The sequence below is a fragment of the Manis pentadactyla genome, chromosome 14 (genome assembly GCF_030020395.1).
Source record: "Manis pentadactyla isolate mManPen7 chromosome 14, mManPen7.hap1, whole genome shotgun sequence".
In the NCBI taxonomy this organism is placed as follows: Eukaryota; Metazoa; Chordata; class Mammalia; order Pholidota; family Manidae; genus Manis; species Manis pentadactyla.
The window spans coordinates 3,717,307-3,733,637 of record NC_080032.1 but is presented as its reverse complement, the minus strand read 5'-3'; the positions used below and the strand labels follow the sequence as shown (position 1 = coordinate 3,733,637).

The 16,331-nt window shown below is 62.5% G+C and overlaps 2 protein-coding genes across 3 annotated transcripts in view; one reads left to right on the top strand and one right to left on the bottom strand.

Moving 5' to 3' along the window:
* Nucleotides 1–4,470: 4,470 nt before the first annotated feature.
* On the top strand, nucleotides 4,471–6,768 carry LOC130680685 (protein FAM246B-like). Its single transcript, XM_057491823.1, has one exon. The coding sequence runs from the start codon at nucleotides 5,843–5,845 to the stop codon at nucleotides 6,575–6,577; it is 735 nt and encodes a 244-aa protein (XP_057347806.1). The 5' UTR covers nucleotides 4,471–5,842; the 3' UTR covers nucleotides 6,578–6,768.
* A 4,678-nt stretch (nucleotides 6,769–11,446) lies between these two features.
* DGCR2 (DiGeorge syndrome critical region gene 2) overlaps nucleotides 11,447–16,331 on the bottom strand; it is an 85,320-nt gene continuing 80,435 nt past the window's right edge. For both annotated transcript variants that reach the window (XM_057492236.1, XM_057492235.1), the window contains 2 exons: nucleotides 15,671–15,907; nucleotides 11,447–14,312 (listed from right to left, as the gene is read on the bottom strand). In XM_057492236.1, the coding sequence (XP_057348219.1) occupies nucleotides 14,056–14,312; nucleotides 15,671–15,907 (494 nt within the window). In that variant the 3' untranslated portion in view covers nucleotides 11,447–14,055. The remainder of the gene's footprint in view (nucleotides 14,313–15,670; nucleotides 15,908–16,331) is intronic.

Here is a 16,331-nt window from a genome sequence, read left to right as displayed (position 1 = left end):
CGGGGTCGGGCAGGCTGGGCCGGCGCCGCTCCCCACCCCGGGCTGCGCTGCCGCCCCATCGCCCGCGCCCTCCTCCCAGGGCGCCACGCGGGGACCGGGCCGGCCTCGGCTCAGCCGCCCACAGCCACGGGCGCGGGGCGCGGGGCGCGGCCGGCAGACGAGGCCCCGCGGGGGCCTGCCGGGCGGACGCGCGAGCAAGCGGACGCACCTCCACAAAAGGACAGCAGCCCCCACAAAGGAGCAGCCCGAAGGCGCCGCGGGAGAGCGCGCCTGCGCCGACCGCACGTGAACTACAACTCCCAGGAGGCTTTGCAGCGCGCAGGCTGTGGACTCCATTTCCCAGAGGGCGTCGGGCCCGCGCTGTAGCACAGCCTTCTGGGAAGTGCAGTTCCCGGCCCAGCAACCGTTGCGGAAGGCGCTTGTGTCTCGGCTTCTGCGTGTGTGTCTAAGCGGGGCGGGAGGGGCGTGTGGGGGCGCGTTCCTCGGCCCCGTGCTCAGGAATGCGGCGTTGAGCTGTCCGTCTGTCCACGTGTCCAGGTGGAGTCGCGGGCTCTGGCCCACATCACATCCATCTCTGCGGGAAAGACTCAGGCACTTCGCTCTGGGGAACCTAGAGGTGGGTGGGCCCAAGCCCAAGGGTTTTCCCAGGCGCCTGGCTTTACTGTCCGTACCGGGACACCTGGGCCAATGGTCCTGACCCCCGTGCACTCTTAGGAGCTGGGCAAGGAGGGTCTGGGTGGTGGCCCAGCCATGACACAGTGCTCTAATGATGCCACCCTCCTGGACTTGAACCCCAGGCTCACTTTCGGACACAAGCTCTCCCTAGCTAGCATCAGGACACCACAGCTGTGCCCGGGCCTCCCCTGCTGTGGTGGCTGGTCTCCAGTTTGGTCCTTATAAGCCTTGTCTTCTGATAGTCAACACCCTTGGGTAGCAGAACCTCCCACACTGAATAAGGCTGACTTGTGTAACAAAATATTGTGGATGTGGTGGTGTGTCAGTCATGAAACTAGGTCATAAAAGACGGACTGCAGCTTCCTCCTCGCTTCCTCCTCGCCCTCTTGGATCGCTCGCTCTGGAGAAAAGCAACACCACATCCTAAGGATACTTGAGCAATCTATGGAGACGTCCACGTGTCAGGAATTGAGGTCCCCTCTGCCTACAGCCTGAACCCATCTGCCACCCATAAGAGGGATTGATCTTCTCTTCCTACAGCCCTCCGTGACATCTTGACTGCAAACTTAAAAAAAGACCCCAAACCATAAGAACACAGGATAGCCAGATATGGCATACAATAATAGAAGTTTATTGCTGTTTTAAGTCACTAATTTAGGTGTAATTTGTTGCACAGTGATAACAAATACCAGTAAAAGTAGTATATTTAAGTAGTGCAAATAACTAAATCCAGCATTAGAATACATTATTTTTATAACTTTTCTATAAAGTTAATCAAAAGTATTGGAGAAAGAGTTCACTTTATTTACTATTTTTTTGATGAGTAGAGTTTCTCCCAGTGTTTATTACCTAACATTTAGTAAGAGATAAGAATTCACTACAATATTTCACAAATTTGGCATATTATAAGTTTCCTTCATAAGAAACAGATTAATATTGTATGAATGGCATACTATGGCTGAATTACCTGCCACAGATACTATTCATAGAATGTCTCCCTTGGATTGATCTTTCACTGATGTTGAGCAATTTGAGTTATAGCTGACATATTTTTAACATTTAATGCATCTGTTGAATATCTCTCCAGTCTGAATTTCTTTATATATGGCACATTCTTCAGATTTATTTCTCTTCCGAATCCTTGGTGTTGAATAAGGTTTGCATTTATAATGAAGGCTTTCCCACATTTCATACATTCTGGCTTTTCCCCAGAATGGATCTTCTGGTATTGAGTCAGATATGCACTCTGACAAAAGCTTTTCCCACACGTTACACTTGTAGGGTTTCTCTTCAGTATTAGTCCTCTGGTGTTGATTAAGATGTGTACTTCTGCTGAAAGATTTGCCACATTTTTGTATTACAAGGTTTTTTTCAGTATGAATTCTTGGTGTTGAGTACGGTGTGTATTACATCAGAAAACTTTCCTCTACTCATTACACTCAAAGGCTTTTTCTTTCTTTCTTTTGTTTTTTCAGGCGCAATTGTTGGAAGTTTATTGTTTAATCTGTAAAGTATCCTTATAGGATGGGCATTACTGTCCTCACTTTGTAGATGAAGTGGGTTCAAGGTCTTACAGTATGTATTAGTAGCATAATGCCAGTGCTCTACCTTATTAGCTTATTGGTAAGCATATTTGTATGTGGAAGATCATGTCCATATGAACATTTATTGGCATTAATTTTTTAATACGTAAGGGTTTTTACCTGAAGATTTTGACCTATTGTATATATATATATATATATATATTGTTTATGAAAGTATCATTGACATACAATCTTATAAAAGTTTCACATGAACAACATTATTGTTTCAACTTTAACCCATATTTTCAAGTCCTCACGCTCCCTGTTGCAGTCACCATCCATCAGCATAGTAAGAAGTCACAGAGTCACTACTTGTTTTCTCCGTGCTGTACTGCCTTCCCCGTGCCCTGCCTGCATTGTGATTGCGAATTATCGTGCCCCTTGATTCCCTTCTCCCTCCCGACTCACCCCCCAACCCCTCCCCTTTGGTGAGCACTAGCTCTCAAAGGATTTTTCTTCAGTATGAATTCTTTTAAGTTGAATAAGGGATGACACAGCGGCCTGAAGGGCAGATCTATCCACTCTGGGAGGCCCTGATGCTGGATCCCTAAGTTGCATGTGGCCCCTCATTTAAAGAAGGGAACAGAGAGGGGATGTGACTGGCTCCAGGTCCTACTGCAGGTCTGGGGCTTCATGTGGGGGCTGCATCTCCATGTGTCCCCCTTCACCAAGGCCAGGTCCAGACCTGGCATGTGGATGGCTGCAGAAGACAAGACTACCCTGCCCTCACATACCCTCTACCCCTCTGCCTCGTTGGGTTGGGGGGAACCCGGGGATCTGCTTCCATGTGCCCCCCGAGGACTGTGAGGCCACTGTCACAGCCCCTGCTCCCCTGCCCCCTCCAAGGCCCTCCAACACACAAAGCCTGCCTGGCCCTGACTGCTGACGTCTCTCCTGGCTCCCGCTGTCCTCGGGCTCTGGGAAATAACACCTCCTCTCTAGGTGGCTGCCAGGGTTTAATGGCAACAGAGGGCAAGGGTGACGACAGTTAAGTCACATGGAGTGACTGGCCCCCTTCTGGGGCACAGGCAGAGCCGGGGGGTGTTCTCTCTCCCTAGGCCCTGCACTGCTGATGAGTCAGTGCGTGGCAGGGCCGCTGATGCCTGAATGCACACAGCCTGATGGCCCCAGGGACTGGTAGATGCCCACAGACGCAGGTGGCCTAGCTGCCCCCAGCAAGCCTGGTCCTGCCCTTCTGGGCACACAGAGAGGGGAAGGGGTGGGGACGGAGCCGGGCTCTTCACTGGGCCCAGTCGGCAACTCAACTCCGGGCAGGCTGGGCTGCGAGGAGCTCCCTGGAGCCGGCAAGCAGGCCCATGGGCAGGCGCCCCAGCCCAGCAGCTCTGTCCCACCCTGCTCCAACCAGCTGGCCTTGGCACGGGCCTCTGCCCACCTCCTTGCCTCCAGCCCTCAGCTTTTCTGCCCAGCCTCTCCACTGCTGGAGCTCAGGCTAGAGTCACAGTGACCTACTTCTTGACCCTCACTGCACTTGACCTCAGGGGCTCAGGTCACCCCAACCACACCCTTGTGCCCACCCCTCACCAGCACCTCTACAGCCCTCCTCAGGGCCCGTGGGGTCCCTGAGGCCACCCTTCCCACTCTGCACTGGCTTCTGTGCCATCTGTCTTCTCCACACCCGCGGCTGTGGGACTCTGCACCATGAGCCCTGTGCGCCTACAGGAACCGGAACTCCTGCAAAGCCCTTGGAGCACACCCCCTCCGTCAGCCTCAGCAGTCAGAGCCAACAAGCCCTGTCTGCCCAGGCTGCCTGCCCCGGCCCCCCCACCGCCGGCTCTCAACCCCCAGGCGCTGGTCAGCAAACCTGAAGTCTCTCTTGCACCCATCCCCACCCTCCCAGCCCCCCTGCCTTCGGCTTGTGGGGGCCTTAGGGGCCTCCTTCATCTCACAGCGGAGGCTCAGAGAGGGCAGAGCCTGGGGTCACCCAGCCTGGCTCCCGGGGGCCTGGGGAAGGAACCCAGGGCTCTTCTGTGCAGTATTAATTACTGAGGGGAGTGGGGCAGGGGTATAGTTAACAAGGCTCAAGGGATCTGAGCGCCACATGCTGGAGGTCCCAGGGGCCAGGTGACGCAGCAGGAGCGGGGGGGGGGGGGGGGCGTTCTCATCCCCGCTGCACCTTCCAGAGGGCCAGGATGCAACGAGGGAAGGTGAGTGAGTGCGGGAGACCCGGGCCTCTTCACAGCAGTCAGGGGCCAGGGCTGCCTGAGAAAAGGGCAGACAGACCCCTCACTCCCCCGCCACTGCCACACCCAGCCTGGAGCTGCACCGGGGCTCGGTGTCTGTGGGCCCTGGGGACACACGTCCCTCTGGCCCAGCCCAGATCCACGTCGGGCCCTCTCTCCCCACAACCTACTCGGAGGCCCCAGGGCACTCGGAGTCCTAACTAGCCCCTAGGGTTCAGGGAGAATGACACGCTGGGTAGGGGACACTGTGCTCCAGAGGGTCCACTGCCCACTGCCCGTGGCCCATGGCACGTGTGGAGGCCCGGGAGAGAGAAAGAATGGGTGTGGTGGGAGGGGCTCCCACAGAAGGTGGCAGGGACAGGAAAGCCAGCACGGATAACCATGAGGGCCTCGAATGCCAGGCCCTCCCACCCAGGACCCTCAGCCCCAGACTCGTCACCCATCTACTCTTTCATCCAACACCAGGCATGTTCAGCACCACTGAGTCTGGGTGAACCAGCCCTGCACCTGACCGCACTGTGGGTCACCTGGACAGAGAACAGAGCCGTTTAGGTCCTACTGTGAAGGGGGGCTGCCAAGGGGGGACCCTGCTGAAAGGTGAGGGGGTCAAGGACCTCCTGCCCTGCAGGAGTGGGGTGAGTGGGGGCTGCCAGGCAAATGGTGGTGGGGCATCCAGGCTTGGGAACAGCCTGAGGAAAGGCCCAGGTGATGGGTTAGAGCAGGTGAAAGAGACGGCCCGGATCCAGGCAGGCCGTGTGGGACAGGCTGGGACCCTGGGCTGCCTCCCGAGGGCTGGGGCATGGCACAGAGTCCCCAGGACCCCTGAAGGGCTTGAATGGGAGTTCCGGGGAGAACGATGAATTCCTGTACTGTGTGGGGAGATGGCGGTGGCCGGACTATGGTGCACGGAGCTGGCCTTGGCCAGTGAGGTCTGTGGGCTTGGCGACCACTGCCGCCGTCCCCTGACTGTGATGGGTGCAGCAGCTTGGAGCCGAGAATGTGGGCTCTGCTCCTGACCCTGGTCTGGGGGCCTTCATTCCACTTCCCGACACCCTGCCTGACGCTGGTCCCAGCCCCCCGCCTCTCATTGGGCCCCACCGAAGACAGCATGATGTCGGGGGGCAGGTCCGGCTCACCCAAGCCTGCCAGTGTCGCTCCCTGGGGTCCCCTGTGGGCATCACCCCGCCCCCGGCCCTGCCGGCCCGGCCCTGCATGGGTTCCCCGAGCCCCAGGCCGGATCCCCTGCGGCCTCGGTGGTTCCCAGAGCCCTCCCGGGGGGCCTTCTCCACGGCGCGTCGCCCGGGCCCCAGCGGTCGCTAGGCTGCAGGTTGGAATTCGCGGCCGGGCCGGGCGCTGGCGGCGGTGGCGGAAGCGGCGGCGCGGATGGCGGCGGAGCCCGGGCGCTCGTGGGTCCAGGCGCGCAGAGCGTACGGGGCCAGCGAGGTGCTGCGCCGCGCCGCGGGCCGCCGGCGGGGCCCCGGGCCGCAGCCCAACGGACCGGGCTCCGAGGAAGCCCGCGCCCCGGGACGCCTTGCTCGCCTGCGGGGCCAGCTCCGGGCCGAGGCGGCGGCGCGGGCGGAGGCGCCGCGGCTGCTGCGGCTGGTGGAGCGCGCGGAGGCCGCGGCGGAGGCCGCGGCGGGGGCCGGGGAGCGGGCGGCGGCCGCCGGGGAGCGGGCGGACCCGCGCAGCCGCGACTCCGTGTGCTCGGTGTGCGGGGAGCCGCGCGGCGGGGCCACCTACCCGGCGGGCGTCCTGGAGGTGAGCGAGCGGCGGCTGCAGGAGGGCCTGGCGGCCGTGCGCGCTGAGCTGGGCGCGGGGCTCGAGGCGCTGCGCGCAGAGCTGCGGGCCGAGCTGGACGCCCTGCGGGCGCTGCTGCCGCCCCCGCCGTCGCCGCCGCCGCCGCCGCCGCCGCCCGCCCGCCGCGCTCCCCGTGCTGCGCCCCGCGGCGCGGCCCTGCTGCGGGCGCTCGGCACCGTGAACGCCCTGGCCGCGGCGGCGAGGCCCCCCGACGACGGCGCGAACGGCCCCGCCGACGGCGGCGCGAACCGGGCCCCGGCTCGGAGGAGCTTCAAGAAGACGCCGGGGGCGCCAGGGGCTTCGCAGGGCGGCGGGGATTGAGGGCGGCCGAGCCAAGGGTGGCCCGCGCGAGGTGCCCAAGGCGCCGCCACTGGCGGGTGGGACCCTGACAATGGACAGCCCGCGCCCTCCAGGAGCGAGAAGGGTTTTCGGAGGCCTCCTGCCAGCGCTCCAGGGTGGGGGGCGGGCGGCGGGGCGGCGGGGCCTTGCGCCTGCGGAGCGGACAGCTCGCGCAGCTGGCGACCAGCGCTCGTGCCTGTCCACGCCGGAGGAGGGCGGGGCCCCTTCGGCCAGGGGTGTGCCAGCGTCCGGGAGGGCAGCGGGGAGCGCGCAAGGGGGGAGGCTTCGCCCGGGAGGGGGTTGCAGGGTTTTTGTTTCCCTGAAGGGTTTGGGGGAGGGGGCAGGGCCTCCAGGCCCTGGGAGAGTGTGTCCCCCACACCACGCAGTAGACTTCAGGGACACGTGGGTTGCAGGAACACTGTCACCTGGAGCCAGCCTCACTTGGGACAGCGCACCTGGATGTACACTCGCGCTCCACGGGGCATCACCGGGCCAGCAGCCTCCTCCCTCCGATAGTCAGACCCACGCTCTCCACTGCACAGTGTTGCCTGGACACAGCCACACCTAGTCAGAGTCCCTTGGGCTCTGCTTTGGACACTAAGCGACACCGAGGACACTTACCCCTTCACTTAGTCTCACGACAAGTCACTGGACACTGGTGTCTCTCCAGAGGGTGTCACCCTACGGACTCCGCAGCCTAACTTCTCAGCGCATCACCCGGACGTGTTGTTATCTCGGACAGACAGCCCTTCACTAACTGCCCCCGTCACCAGGCGCACCCCCCCAGCGCAGCCTGGAGCCAGGAGCTCTGCACCTCCTGGCCTTGGGGGACATCAGCTGGAGTCAGCATTTAACCACGTGGCGTCCCGGGGTCGGTCAGCCCGCTCATTCTTAAATAAAACGCGTCATCTTAGGCTTTGGCAGGTGGCATTTCTCCTTCCATTTTACCAGGAGATTCAGTTATAACGTGGTTGGGAGTGGGGGGCGCCTTCTCCCCCTCAGAGAGATTTGGGGGACCCAGGACTGGCTGTGGTGGAGGAGGGGGCGTCTCCCCGTGTGGACCGGCACAGTGAGGCCCAAGTTAGGGCAGAAGTCCCACTTCCCTGGGGTAGGTAGTGCGCGGTTTCCCCCATCCGAACCGCGTGAGGCCAAGGTCACTCTGGGCATCATTTATTGTGGGGATGAGGTCACGTCTGCATCCTAGGCACCCCCCACAGAGCCCCAGGCTGAACCCCAGGCCCCGCAGAGCCCCGCGCGCATGGTCAGGGCCTGGGGCGGGGCTGCCGCGCAGACCGAGGCGCCGGGGAGGCCGCGACTCTGCGCCCCCCAGGGGCTGCTGCGGGCCGGGCGGCGGGGGCGCGGGAGGCTCACCTGCGCGCCGACGGGTGCCGAGTCCCCGAAGACCGTCCAGAGCGCGGCCGTGGCGAGTCGCAGTGGTACCGAGCCAAAGGCTGGGGGACGCCCGGCAGCAGCGAGGCCAGCGGGAAGCTGGACGCCAGGTTCACGGAGAGCCCCGGGCGGAGGTGGGGAGGCGGGGTTGGAACAGGCCTGCCGGGGCCTGGGTGCCCGGCCTCCAGCAGCCCTGGTCGGATGCGATCCGACGGCTCCTCACCACGCGGCTTCTTCAGGCCCGAAACGGGGGCAGAGACATTGAGGCTGTCAGCATCCTGCCCCCCGGGCCGGGGCTCCAAGTGAGAAGGGCTCTGAATGGGGGAATCTCCAAAGGGGGCCCTCTGTGGGAGGTCTGGGGGGACTCTAATGGAGGTGGAAGGCTCCAGTGTGTTGAGGTACGGCCACCCCCGCTGACCCTGCAAACCCACCACCTCGCACAGTCCCCTCCACAGGCCCCCTGCCACTGCCTTACCAAGACTCCACAGGCCCTCTCTGCCCACTCGGCAGACCCCCAGGGACCCCCTCTCTGGGTAGCACAGGGAGTCACAGGGCCCCTCCCTCGTGCCAACAGCGCAGCCTGCGCCGCCAGCCCGTCAGGGTGGCCTCGCACCTCCCCCACGCTCAGGTATGGCCTGTTCTTGTGGGCCGTGTGCCTCTGGGAGGTCCCCAGCTGCCCCCACCATGCTCCCCTGGCCTCTGTGGGGTGCTCCCACCTGGTTACCCCATGCCAGAGCCCACCTCCATGGGGTGGCACTGGCCGTCCAGGCTGTGTTCTGAGCCTGCTCGCCGTGAGGCCCCCCGTGGAAGTGCCAGCTGTAGGGCAAGGCAGGCAGGCAGCAGCGAGCGGGCACCCCGAATCTCCAGGTGGCCCCGAGAGCCAGTGTCCATTGTGAGTCACACTGAGGGCAAGGGGGCACGTGACACCCTTTCCCCTGCCTACCCACCTTTGCGCCATTAGGGCATGAGTGAAGGTCCCCTTCGGGCCAGTCTGCTCCCTGGCTGGGCCTGCATGGGAGCAGGACCACACTTGGTGTCCAGGCCCCTCTGCTGGCCAGAGGCGTGAGGTCTGCAGAGGAAATCCCCCCTGCCCTCCCATGGCTGGATTCTGACCCACCTCAGCTATTGTCACTGTTGGGGGTGGTGACAGCTCCTGGGCACCCTGGTGCTATGGGCAGTTGACTTCTAGGTATGTCCTGCCAGGTCTTGGGGGACAATGGCTGGTTGCTATTGGTACAGGGTCCTGCCAACTGGATATGGAGGTTCCTGATCCCCGTCGGGGGGTGTCTTGACCAATGTGTATGGAGGTTCCTGCCTGTCTTGGGGGGATTCTGACCCCAGGGTGCTGACCTGTGTGGCCATCGTTTCCCAGAGCCCACAGGCCTGGAGGTGCGCAGGTGTGGCCTTGGAAGGTGAAGGGTACAAGGGTGCGGTCCCGATGGACCAGGTGAAGGTCAGTGCTGATGGGGGTCTGGGCTGGACCCCCACAGGCAGGGGCCATCTCCTTCCAGCGAGTGGGGCCTGAAGGAATGAGGTCTGGGGCCTGTAGTGGGGGTCAGGGAGGCAATGTGGGGGCACAGAGGAAGGTGACTCCTCTGTCCCTTCCACACATACCCAGAGGACAACCAGCCTCAGGAAGCTCCTCGCTGCTCCCTCGCACAGCTGGACAGGTCACAGCTGCCACACACACCCTGGCTTGGTCACAATGTTTGCAACACCCTCGCACGGGGGTACCACGTGAGCCAGGCCACACTCTGACACACAGTCACCTGTGGGCTGACTGTCCCATACGGAGCAAGGGTGGAAAGGTCCAGAGCATGGTCACACACCCATACGGGGAACCTCTGCCCCTGCACCCAGGTGGGCTGGCCTCACTGGCAGGCTCACGGGCCCCGACTGATACGAACAGCTTGGGCACCACAGCAGGACTGGAGAGCACGGCAGCCATGGGCCTGGACACGCTCAGAGGGTCAGTGGTGCAGACAGGAACCTGCAGAGACCACAGAAGTGCAGGCTACAGACCACCTTTTGGCCACAACAGCACCAGACTATAGAGCAGCCTCAGCTCAAAGACTGGATCCCACGACACTGTCCCCACCACACTCGGGTCGTGGGAGTGGTAGTACCAGGCGCCTGTGGGCGGAGACAGGAGGCGGAGCTGAGGGCGAGCCATCCGGGCCCTCCGAGCGCCGTCCCAGCCACAGTCCAAGTGGGAGCGCGGGGCTTAGGCCAGGGAAGGGCACCGTACTCGGCTCCCTGCCACGGGACTCCCCCAGAGGCAGGGCCAAGGGGGGGCAAGGAGTAGTGGTGAGGGAGGGCAGCTTCAAGACCAGGTGGGCAGAGTCCTGGAGCTCCCCCTCCAACTCTGCGAACTTCCAGCGGGACTGCGGGGAGGGTGAGGGCAAAGCCCGGAGACCACAGTGCGCAGGACTGGAAAACTCGGAGGGTGGCAGGGCCAGGCGGCTGTGCATTCACCAGTGGGTGGGCTCGTGGGGGGCCATGCAGGGACGATCGAAGGGGATGGCACCCAGGCAGGGCCAGCAGCAGGGAAGACAGCTCCCAGCTCCCGCGATGACCCCAGGCTGCAGCTGAGTGCCATCAACAATCGCTGGCATCTACCAGACCTAAAGGACTTTACGTGGACTCCTCCAATTCATCCTCCCAGGAGGAGGCTGTCGTGCCCATTTAAAGATGAGGAAATGGAGGCTGGGAGCAGAAGTGACCTGCAAAGGCCACCAGCAAGAATGGAAGATCAAGGGGGAAGGTCCCTTGGATCCCAGGGCCCTTGACTCATGGGGCCAGATGTCCTTCCCACGATGTGGGCCTGGGACCTAGACCACCCTCCCTTTTGCCAGTGTTCACCAGTGGGCCCGGGCGAGGCCCTGATTACTCTGCTGCTTGATGTGGCCAGGCAGGTGACGCTCTTTGGGAGGAGTTCTGTACCCGGGTGCTGGGGTGCTTGCCAGTGTGCGTGAGGGGCCAGCAGGCTGAGGTTGTGGGAGACGGGATGGGGTGGGCGGATGCCTCTGTGTGCAGTGCCTCTTTCCAGTCCTGAGGGCAGGTCCTCCCAATTTGGGAAAGGAGGGCACTGTCTGCAGTGCCCAGAACTCCCCACTGCCCAGCAGTTGTGTCCAGGAACAAAGGACCGCTTCCTTGAAGATCCCATCGGCCGCTCGGAAAGCCTGGCCTGGAGCGGCCGACTAGAGGCTGGGTTAGGAGGCGGGCGCAGGGCCCAGCCGAGGCTGAGTCCCTGGTGCCTTCTTGTCCCCACACCACAAACCGGGCAGTCACTGAAAGGACCACTGTCGGAGAGCAGACGGGCCCAGGCGTCCTGGGGCCCCACGCCTGCTCTGGGCTCCCACAGATGGCCCGCCTGTCTGCCCGTCCCTGCACCTGCGGCCTCACAGCTTGGCCGAAGCCTCCCACCCCAGCTCAGGTCACACCAAGGACTGGCCACGCCTCTCCCAGAACACAAATTTATTTGGCATTTGGATGAAATGGTTCTCACAGCGTCTTAAGAAAAGGATTAGTGCCAACCCAACCAAAAATAAACCCAAACTAAAAACCCTTCATGAAAGGAAAACATAAGAACAGGCGTCAAGACAATGTACAGTGTCACTCCCCACCTTCAGCAGGAAGGCTGGGCCCTGGGGGAGGTGGCCCCTCCTGAGAACCTGCTGTCCCTCAGGGAGCCCATGTCAGGGGGCAGGGGGCCGTCTGTCCCAGGTACAGGAGTCTCAGCCAGGGTTGGCCTCGAGATTCTTCGTGGGACCATGGAGCACAGTCAGATCTCACAAAGGGTGGCAAACAGAAGGGAGGCTGTAGACAGCCGGGCCACCCCGTGTTCCCCTCCCGCCCGGCCTGCAGCGGAGCTCGGCTCCCAGCACCAGCTCCTGGGGACACAGTGGGCCGCAGGCAGGGGTCTGTCCTGTCCAGCCCAAGAAAGCCCAGTGGTTGAGCACCCTTGGACAGAACCCTGGCCAGGCCAGAAGCAGTTCCACCCTCTGCAACCCATATGATCCGCTTCAGGCCACCTCCTCTGTGGTGCCTCCTGCAGGCCTGATTGGCCCCAATAGTCCTTCGGTCCCCAAAGGAAGATTCTCAGCCCCACACATCTCGTGCCAGCTGCCCTGTCCTATACACACGGTTCGGAGGCCTGGACCAGAGACATCGGCGGGGCCAGGAGGGACCCTGAGCTGTTGGGAGCAGGGCCCCGTGGGCTCCACTGGAGTGATCACTCCAAACAAGCCTGCTCAGGACACTCACCTGGCATCAACAGAGCGCGGGGCTGAGGCCCTGTGCCCAGCACATGCTGAAGGCATCACCTGCTTCCTGCTGTCTACGGCAGCCAGTATGGGCATGTGGCCCAGGACACCCTTCTCCAAAGCATTAGCCCTTCAGCAAGCAGCCTGCCTGCTTTAGGCCTGCCTCCAGCTCCCTGGCTCCTGAGGGTTGAGCCCAGAACAGGTAGTTCAAGGATAAAACTCACATCTCCAGCCAGCTCGGGGAGAGGTTTGTGGGGCAACTCAAGAATCTTATTCCTACTTGACAGACAAAACGATTTGCCAGCAGGAGGGTGTGAGCATGTGCCCGCAACTAGACCATGCCACCAAGGTCTGCTACCGCAAAGCACCACAGAGGCACCCACTTCCAGTCAACCCTCCCCCGGCTGCACGCTGGTCTGGACAGGCCACAAGGGGGCCCAGGAGCAGGGCTCCGCGCACGCTCAGCCGAGGGGCAGAGGTGCAGACCTGGCCAAGACTCAGTACTGCCCGGGATGCCACGGGCAGCCTGGGAAGGTGGGGCCCCAGGCCTGAGCTCCCGTGTACCACCATGACCTACAAACACCTGGACACGTACGTACACACAAGACACATGCGCGCACAGAAAAGGTCCAGACATTCAACGTAGAAAAGATATGGATGTGCTAAAAATCGCACAGAACCCGCGTAATCTCCAAACCTCAGAAATGCTAAAAGCCCTGTGTCAGGAGACAAGACCCCTGCCCAAGAGCAAGCAACAGGGTCCCTCAATCCAAAGGCCCCGAGGCAGGGTACCCAGCACCCTGCACTGCTGAGGGCAAGAAGGTGGCATGTGGCCGCCGGGCACTTGGCCCCAGTGGAGGCTGTGGTGTCCAAGAAGTGGACTTTCAGGAGATGGACACAGCCCAGAACATTAATTTCAGCCACCCCTCCCCTCAAAGAAACAACCCTTTATGGCACAAACAAGGTGACGTGGGGGGCAGGCCAGGCCCAGAGGCAAATCAAAAGGAGTGGGGGCTCCAGAGGGTAATAGACAGCAGCTGGCTTAGCCCCCAAACCCCAGCGGAGGGTCCAGGCATGCTCATGCATGGCTAAGGGCCTTGGTCATCCCGAGCTGCCTCCCTGGGGAAGCCATGCACAGCAGGGCTGGGGAGACCAGTGGTGGCAGCGGGTGGTGCAGGGCAGGGCCTCCGGGCACAGACATGGACTTCACAGAGCCCAGCTGGAAAGACAGTGAGCGTTCAGCTTCCTTCCAAGCGCCCACTCTCAGGGCCTCGCACACCAAGGCTGCACGCCAGCCCCCAGGCTCACCCTCGAGGCTCACGGACCTGGTGGAGGCCGTCCCCAGAGCAGCCACCGGAGCGCCCTCCAAAGCGCCTGCTTGAAGCAGAGGCAGCGCCCAGGCCATGCTGACCGTCCACAAACACCGGCGCCTGGGCAGCCCTGGGGTTCAGTGGCCGGCTGGCAGCCCACCAGAGCCAGGTGCAGTCTGACCCTCGCCCTGCCGCGGCTTGTTCCCTACCTCTGAAACGTGTGGTCTGAACAAACTTTTGTCATTCTCCTGCCGTTTGAAAAGAAAAAGACAGTGACCCAAAGCTATGTGTGTTTTTGAGGCCCTCAAGGAGATGGGTGCTCGCTCTCGTGGAGGTGGCGCGGTCCCTCCGTGCACGTGCACGCTGTTGGCCGGTGTGTGGCAGTGCAGCTCGCCCGGCTCACTCAGGGGCCCTGCAAGGCTCCCACGGGGATCAGTGTCTCCTTGACAGCAAACGGGTGCTCCCTGCACATCAGGGCCGCGGGCCGGGCAGTCCCTTACACCACAGTATTGAGGGAACCGCGGCTGTGGCGGCCAACCCCTGGCAGCGCCTCTGTGGCTGGGGCACTCCCGCCCTGGGCAGGGTCCGGGGGCACAAGCAGGGCACTGCTGCTGTCAGCTGAGTCTTCCAGGTCTGCCAGAGGGGCCCCCGCCGTGGGCACAGGCTGCTCCGGGAGCCGGGGCAGAGCGCCTTCACTGCTGCCAGCGCCCGGGGGCGGCGGGCTGGCCTCTGCCGGCTCAAAGGCATCATCATCTGCAGGAGGAGATAAAAGGACTGTGAGCAGGGTGGTGGGCCTGGTCGGGGGGATGCTCCCCCTGATGGCAGGGCAGGGGAAGCCGGGCTCACCCCTCCCCTGTGCCACGGTGTGGGCCGAGCGAGCAAGCCATGGCGCGGTGAGGGCACGCTGACAGCAGCACAAGGAAAGGGGACGGGGAGACCCTCTGGACTCGGTGGGGGTCGAAGCAGGGCTTGAGTAAGATCAGGGAGTCGCCGGGCAGGGGGTGGGCACCTGGAGGAGTGTGTGCAGCCCCCAGGCCAGGCACTGTCGCTGAAATTATGGGGACTGGGGTGCAGGAAACCACGCCAAGCAGGTGGCCCCGAAGGGACACCTTGAAGGGGTCTGCAACAAGTTCTGGCCTGAGGGGGGCTTTACGGGGCCTGCTCGTCCCGTGGGCCTGCTCCTCATTACCGGGCTTCCCCCGAAAGCTTGGGCTCAGGGCCCAGAATGTGCCTGCCCCTGGCCCACGCCCTGCAGCCCCAGCAGTGCTGCTGCCCTGCCAAGGGGGCAGCTGCTCCCCTGTAGCCTGGTGCCTGCAGGCGTCTGGGACCTGCTGCCCTGCAGCAGCATCCCTGGCATGAAGCTTGTCCTACCCTGGCACCCTTGACAGCCTGTGTCTCAAGGGCAGGGGTCAAATCCAAGTCTCTCCTTCCCAAGTGGACCACAGGTGTGGTCTGCTGGCTGACCAAGGGGCAAACAGGACCAAGAACACAGTGTGCAGCCTCACAACACCCGTTCTGCTGCCATCTCTGGGCACTGCCCGCGAGCCTGCTGCAGGGTGTGTGAGAGGCTGGGATGCACGGGGCCATGGAATAGGGACACCCAGAAAATGCACGAGGACCCGGCACTTGCGCGCATCGCTGCCTGGGAGGATGGCTTTCCAGTGTTACACGGACAACAGAGCCAAGTGATGAGCCCAACATCACAGAACAGAAGGAAGTGGTGCCTTCTTCCCACGTCGGAGCTGCCCCAGGCTCGGGGTAGTGCTGCAGTGGTTCTGCAGGGTGTCACATGCATCTTTGCAGCCCAGCAGCTGGCTCTGGCCCCACGACACCCGGCACCTGGCCCCCCAGCTGTCCAGAGCCTGGCTGAGGGCTCCCCAAGTGCTGCCCACTGGCAGGGGTTCACAGGAGGGCGGCATGGGGCAGGTGGCTGCCACCAGCAGTCGCCTGCATGAGATGCCCAGGAAGAGCCTGCCCACTGTCGGAAACCTTCAGGGGAGAAGTGGAGGTCACAGTGCTGGGAGAAGGGAGGACCCCTGGGCTGTGGGCCCCACAGGCCCACGGGTGCTGCCGGCCACCCCCTCTCCCTGGGCGCGGGCAGGAAGCAGCACCTGCGGGGTCGTAGAACATGCTGTCCGGGTTGACGGAGGCCTCATAGGGCGGCGGTGGGTCGTCAGGCTGGTCCATATCCGGGTACTTGTACGCAGTGTAGGGAGGCGGGGGGTCATGGAAGTGGAAAGTGCCTCCCTCTCCATCGTCAGAGAGGTGCAGTGGCGTGAGGCCCGTGCCGAACCCATCTGGGCCGTAATCAAAGCCGGGGATCCTCCGGCCAAGGTTGAAGTGGTGCACTGAGCAATCCACGGGAGAGATGGCGACAGAGCCATGTCAGCAGGGGCCACATGGCTCAGCCCAGGGCCCCAGACATCCCGAGTGTCATACTCCTGGGCCCAGCTGCCTACTGGAGAGCCCCAGACCTCCCGCCCAGGCCCCTCCTTCAGTGTACCCTTGCCCCTTGGGTCAGCCCAGTGTGCCCTTGCCACACCCCTCCAGCTCTAACGTGTTTCTGGGTGTCAAACCCACGATGGCCTTGGAGGTCTGCCCACCCTGGAGTGTGTGAGAACTGAGGGTCCGGGAAAGAACCTGGTGGGCTCACAGTGACCTGGGGCCCCAAATGCAGCCAGTGTGGCCCCCAGCACTCTCAGCACCCTGAGGCTGAACCCTCCATAGCCAATCTGCACCCGGCCTGTCCTCCCACAAGGGCCTGGGCCTGGG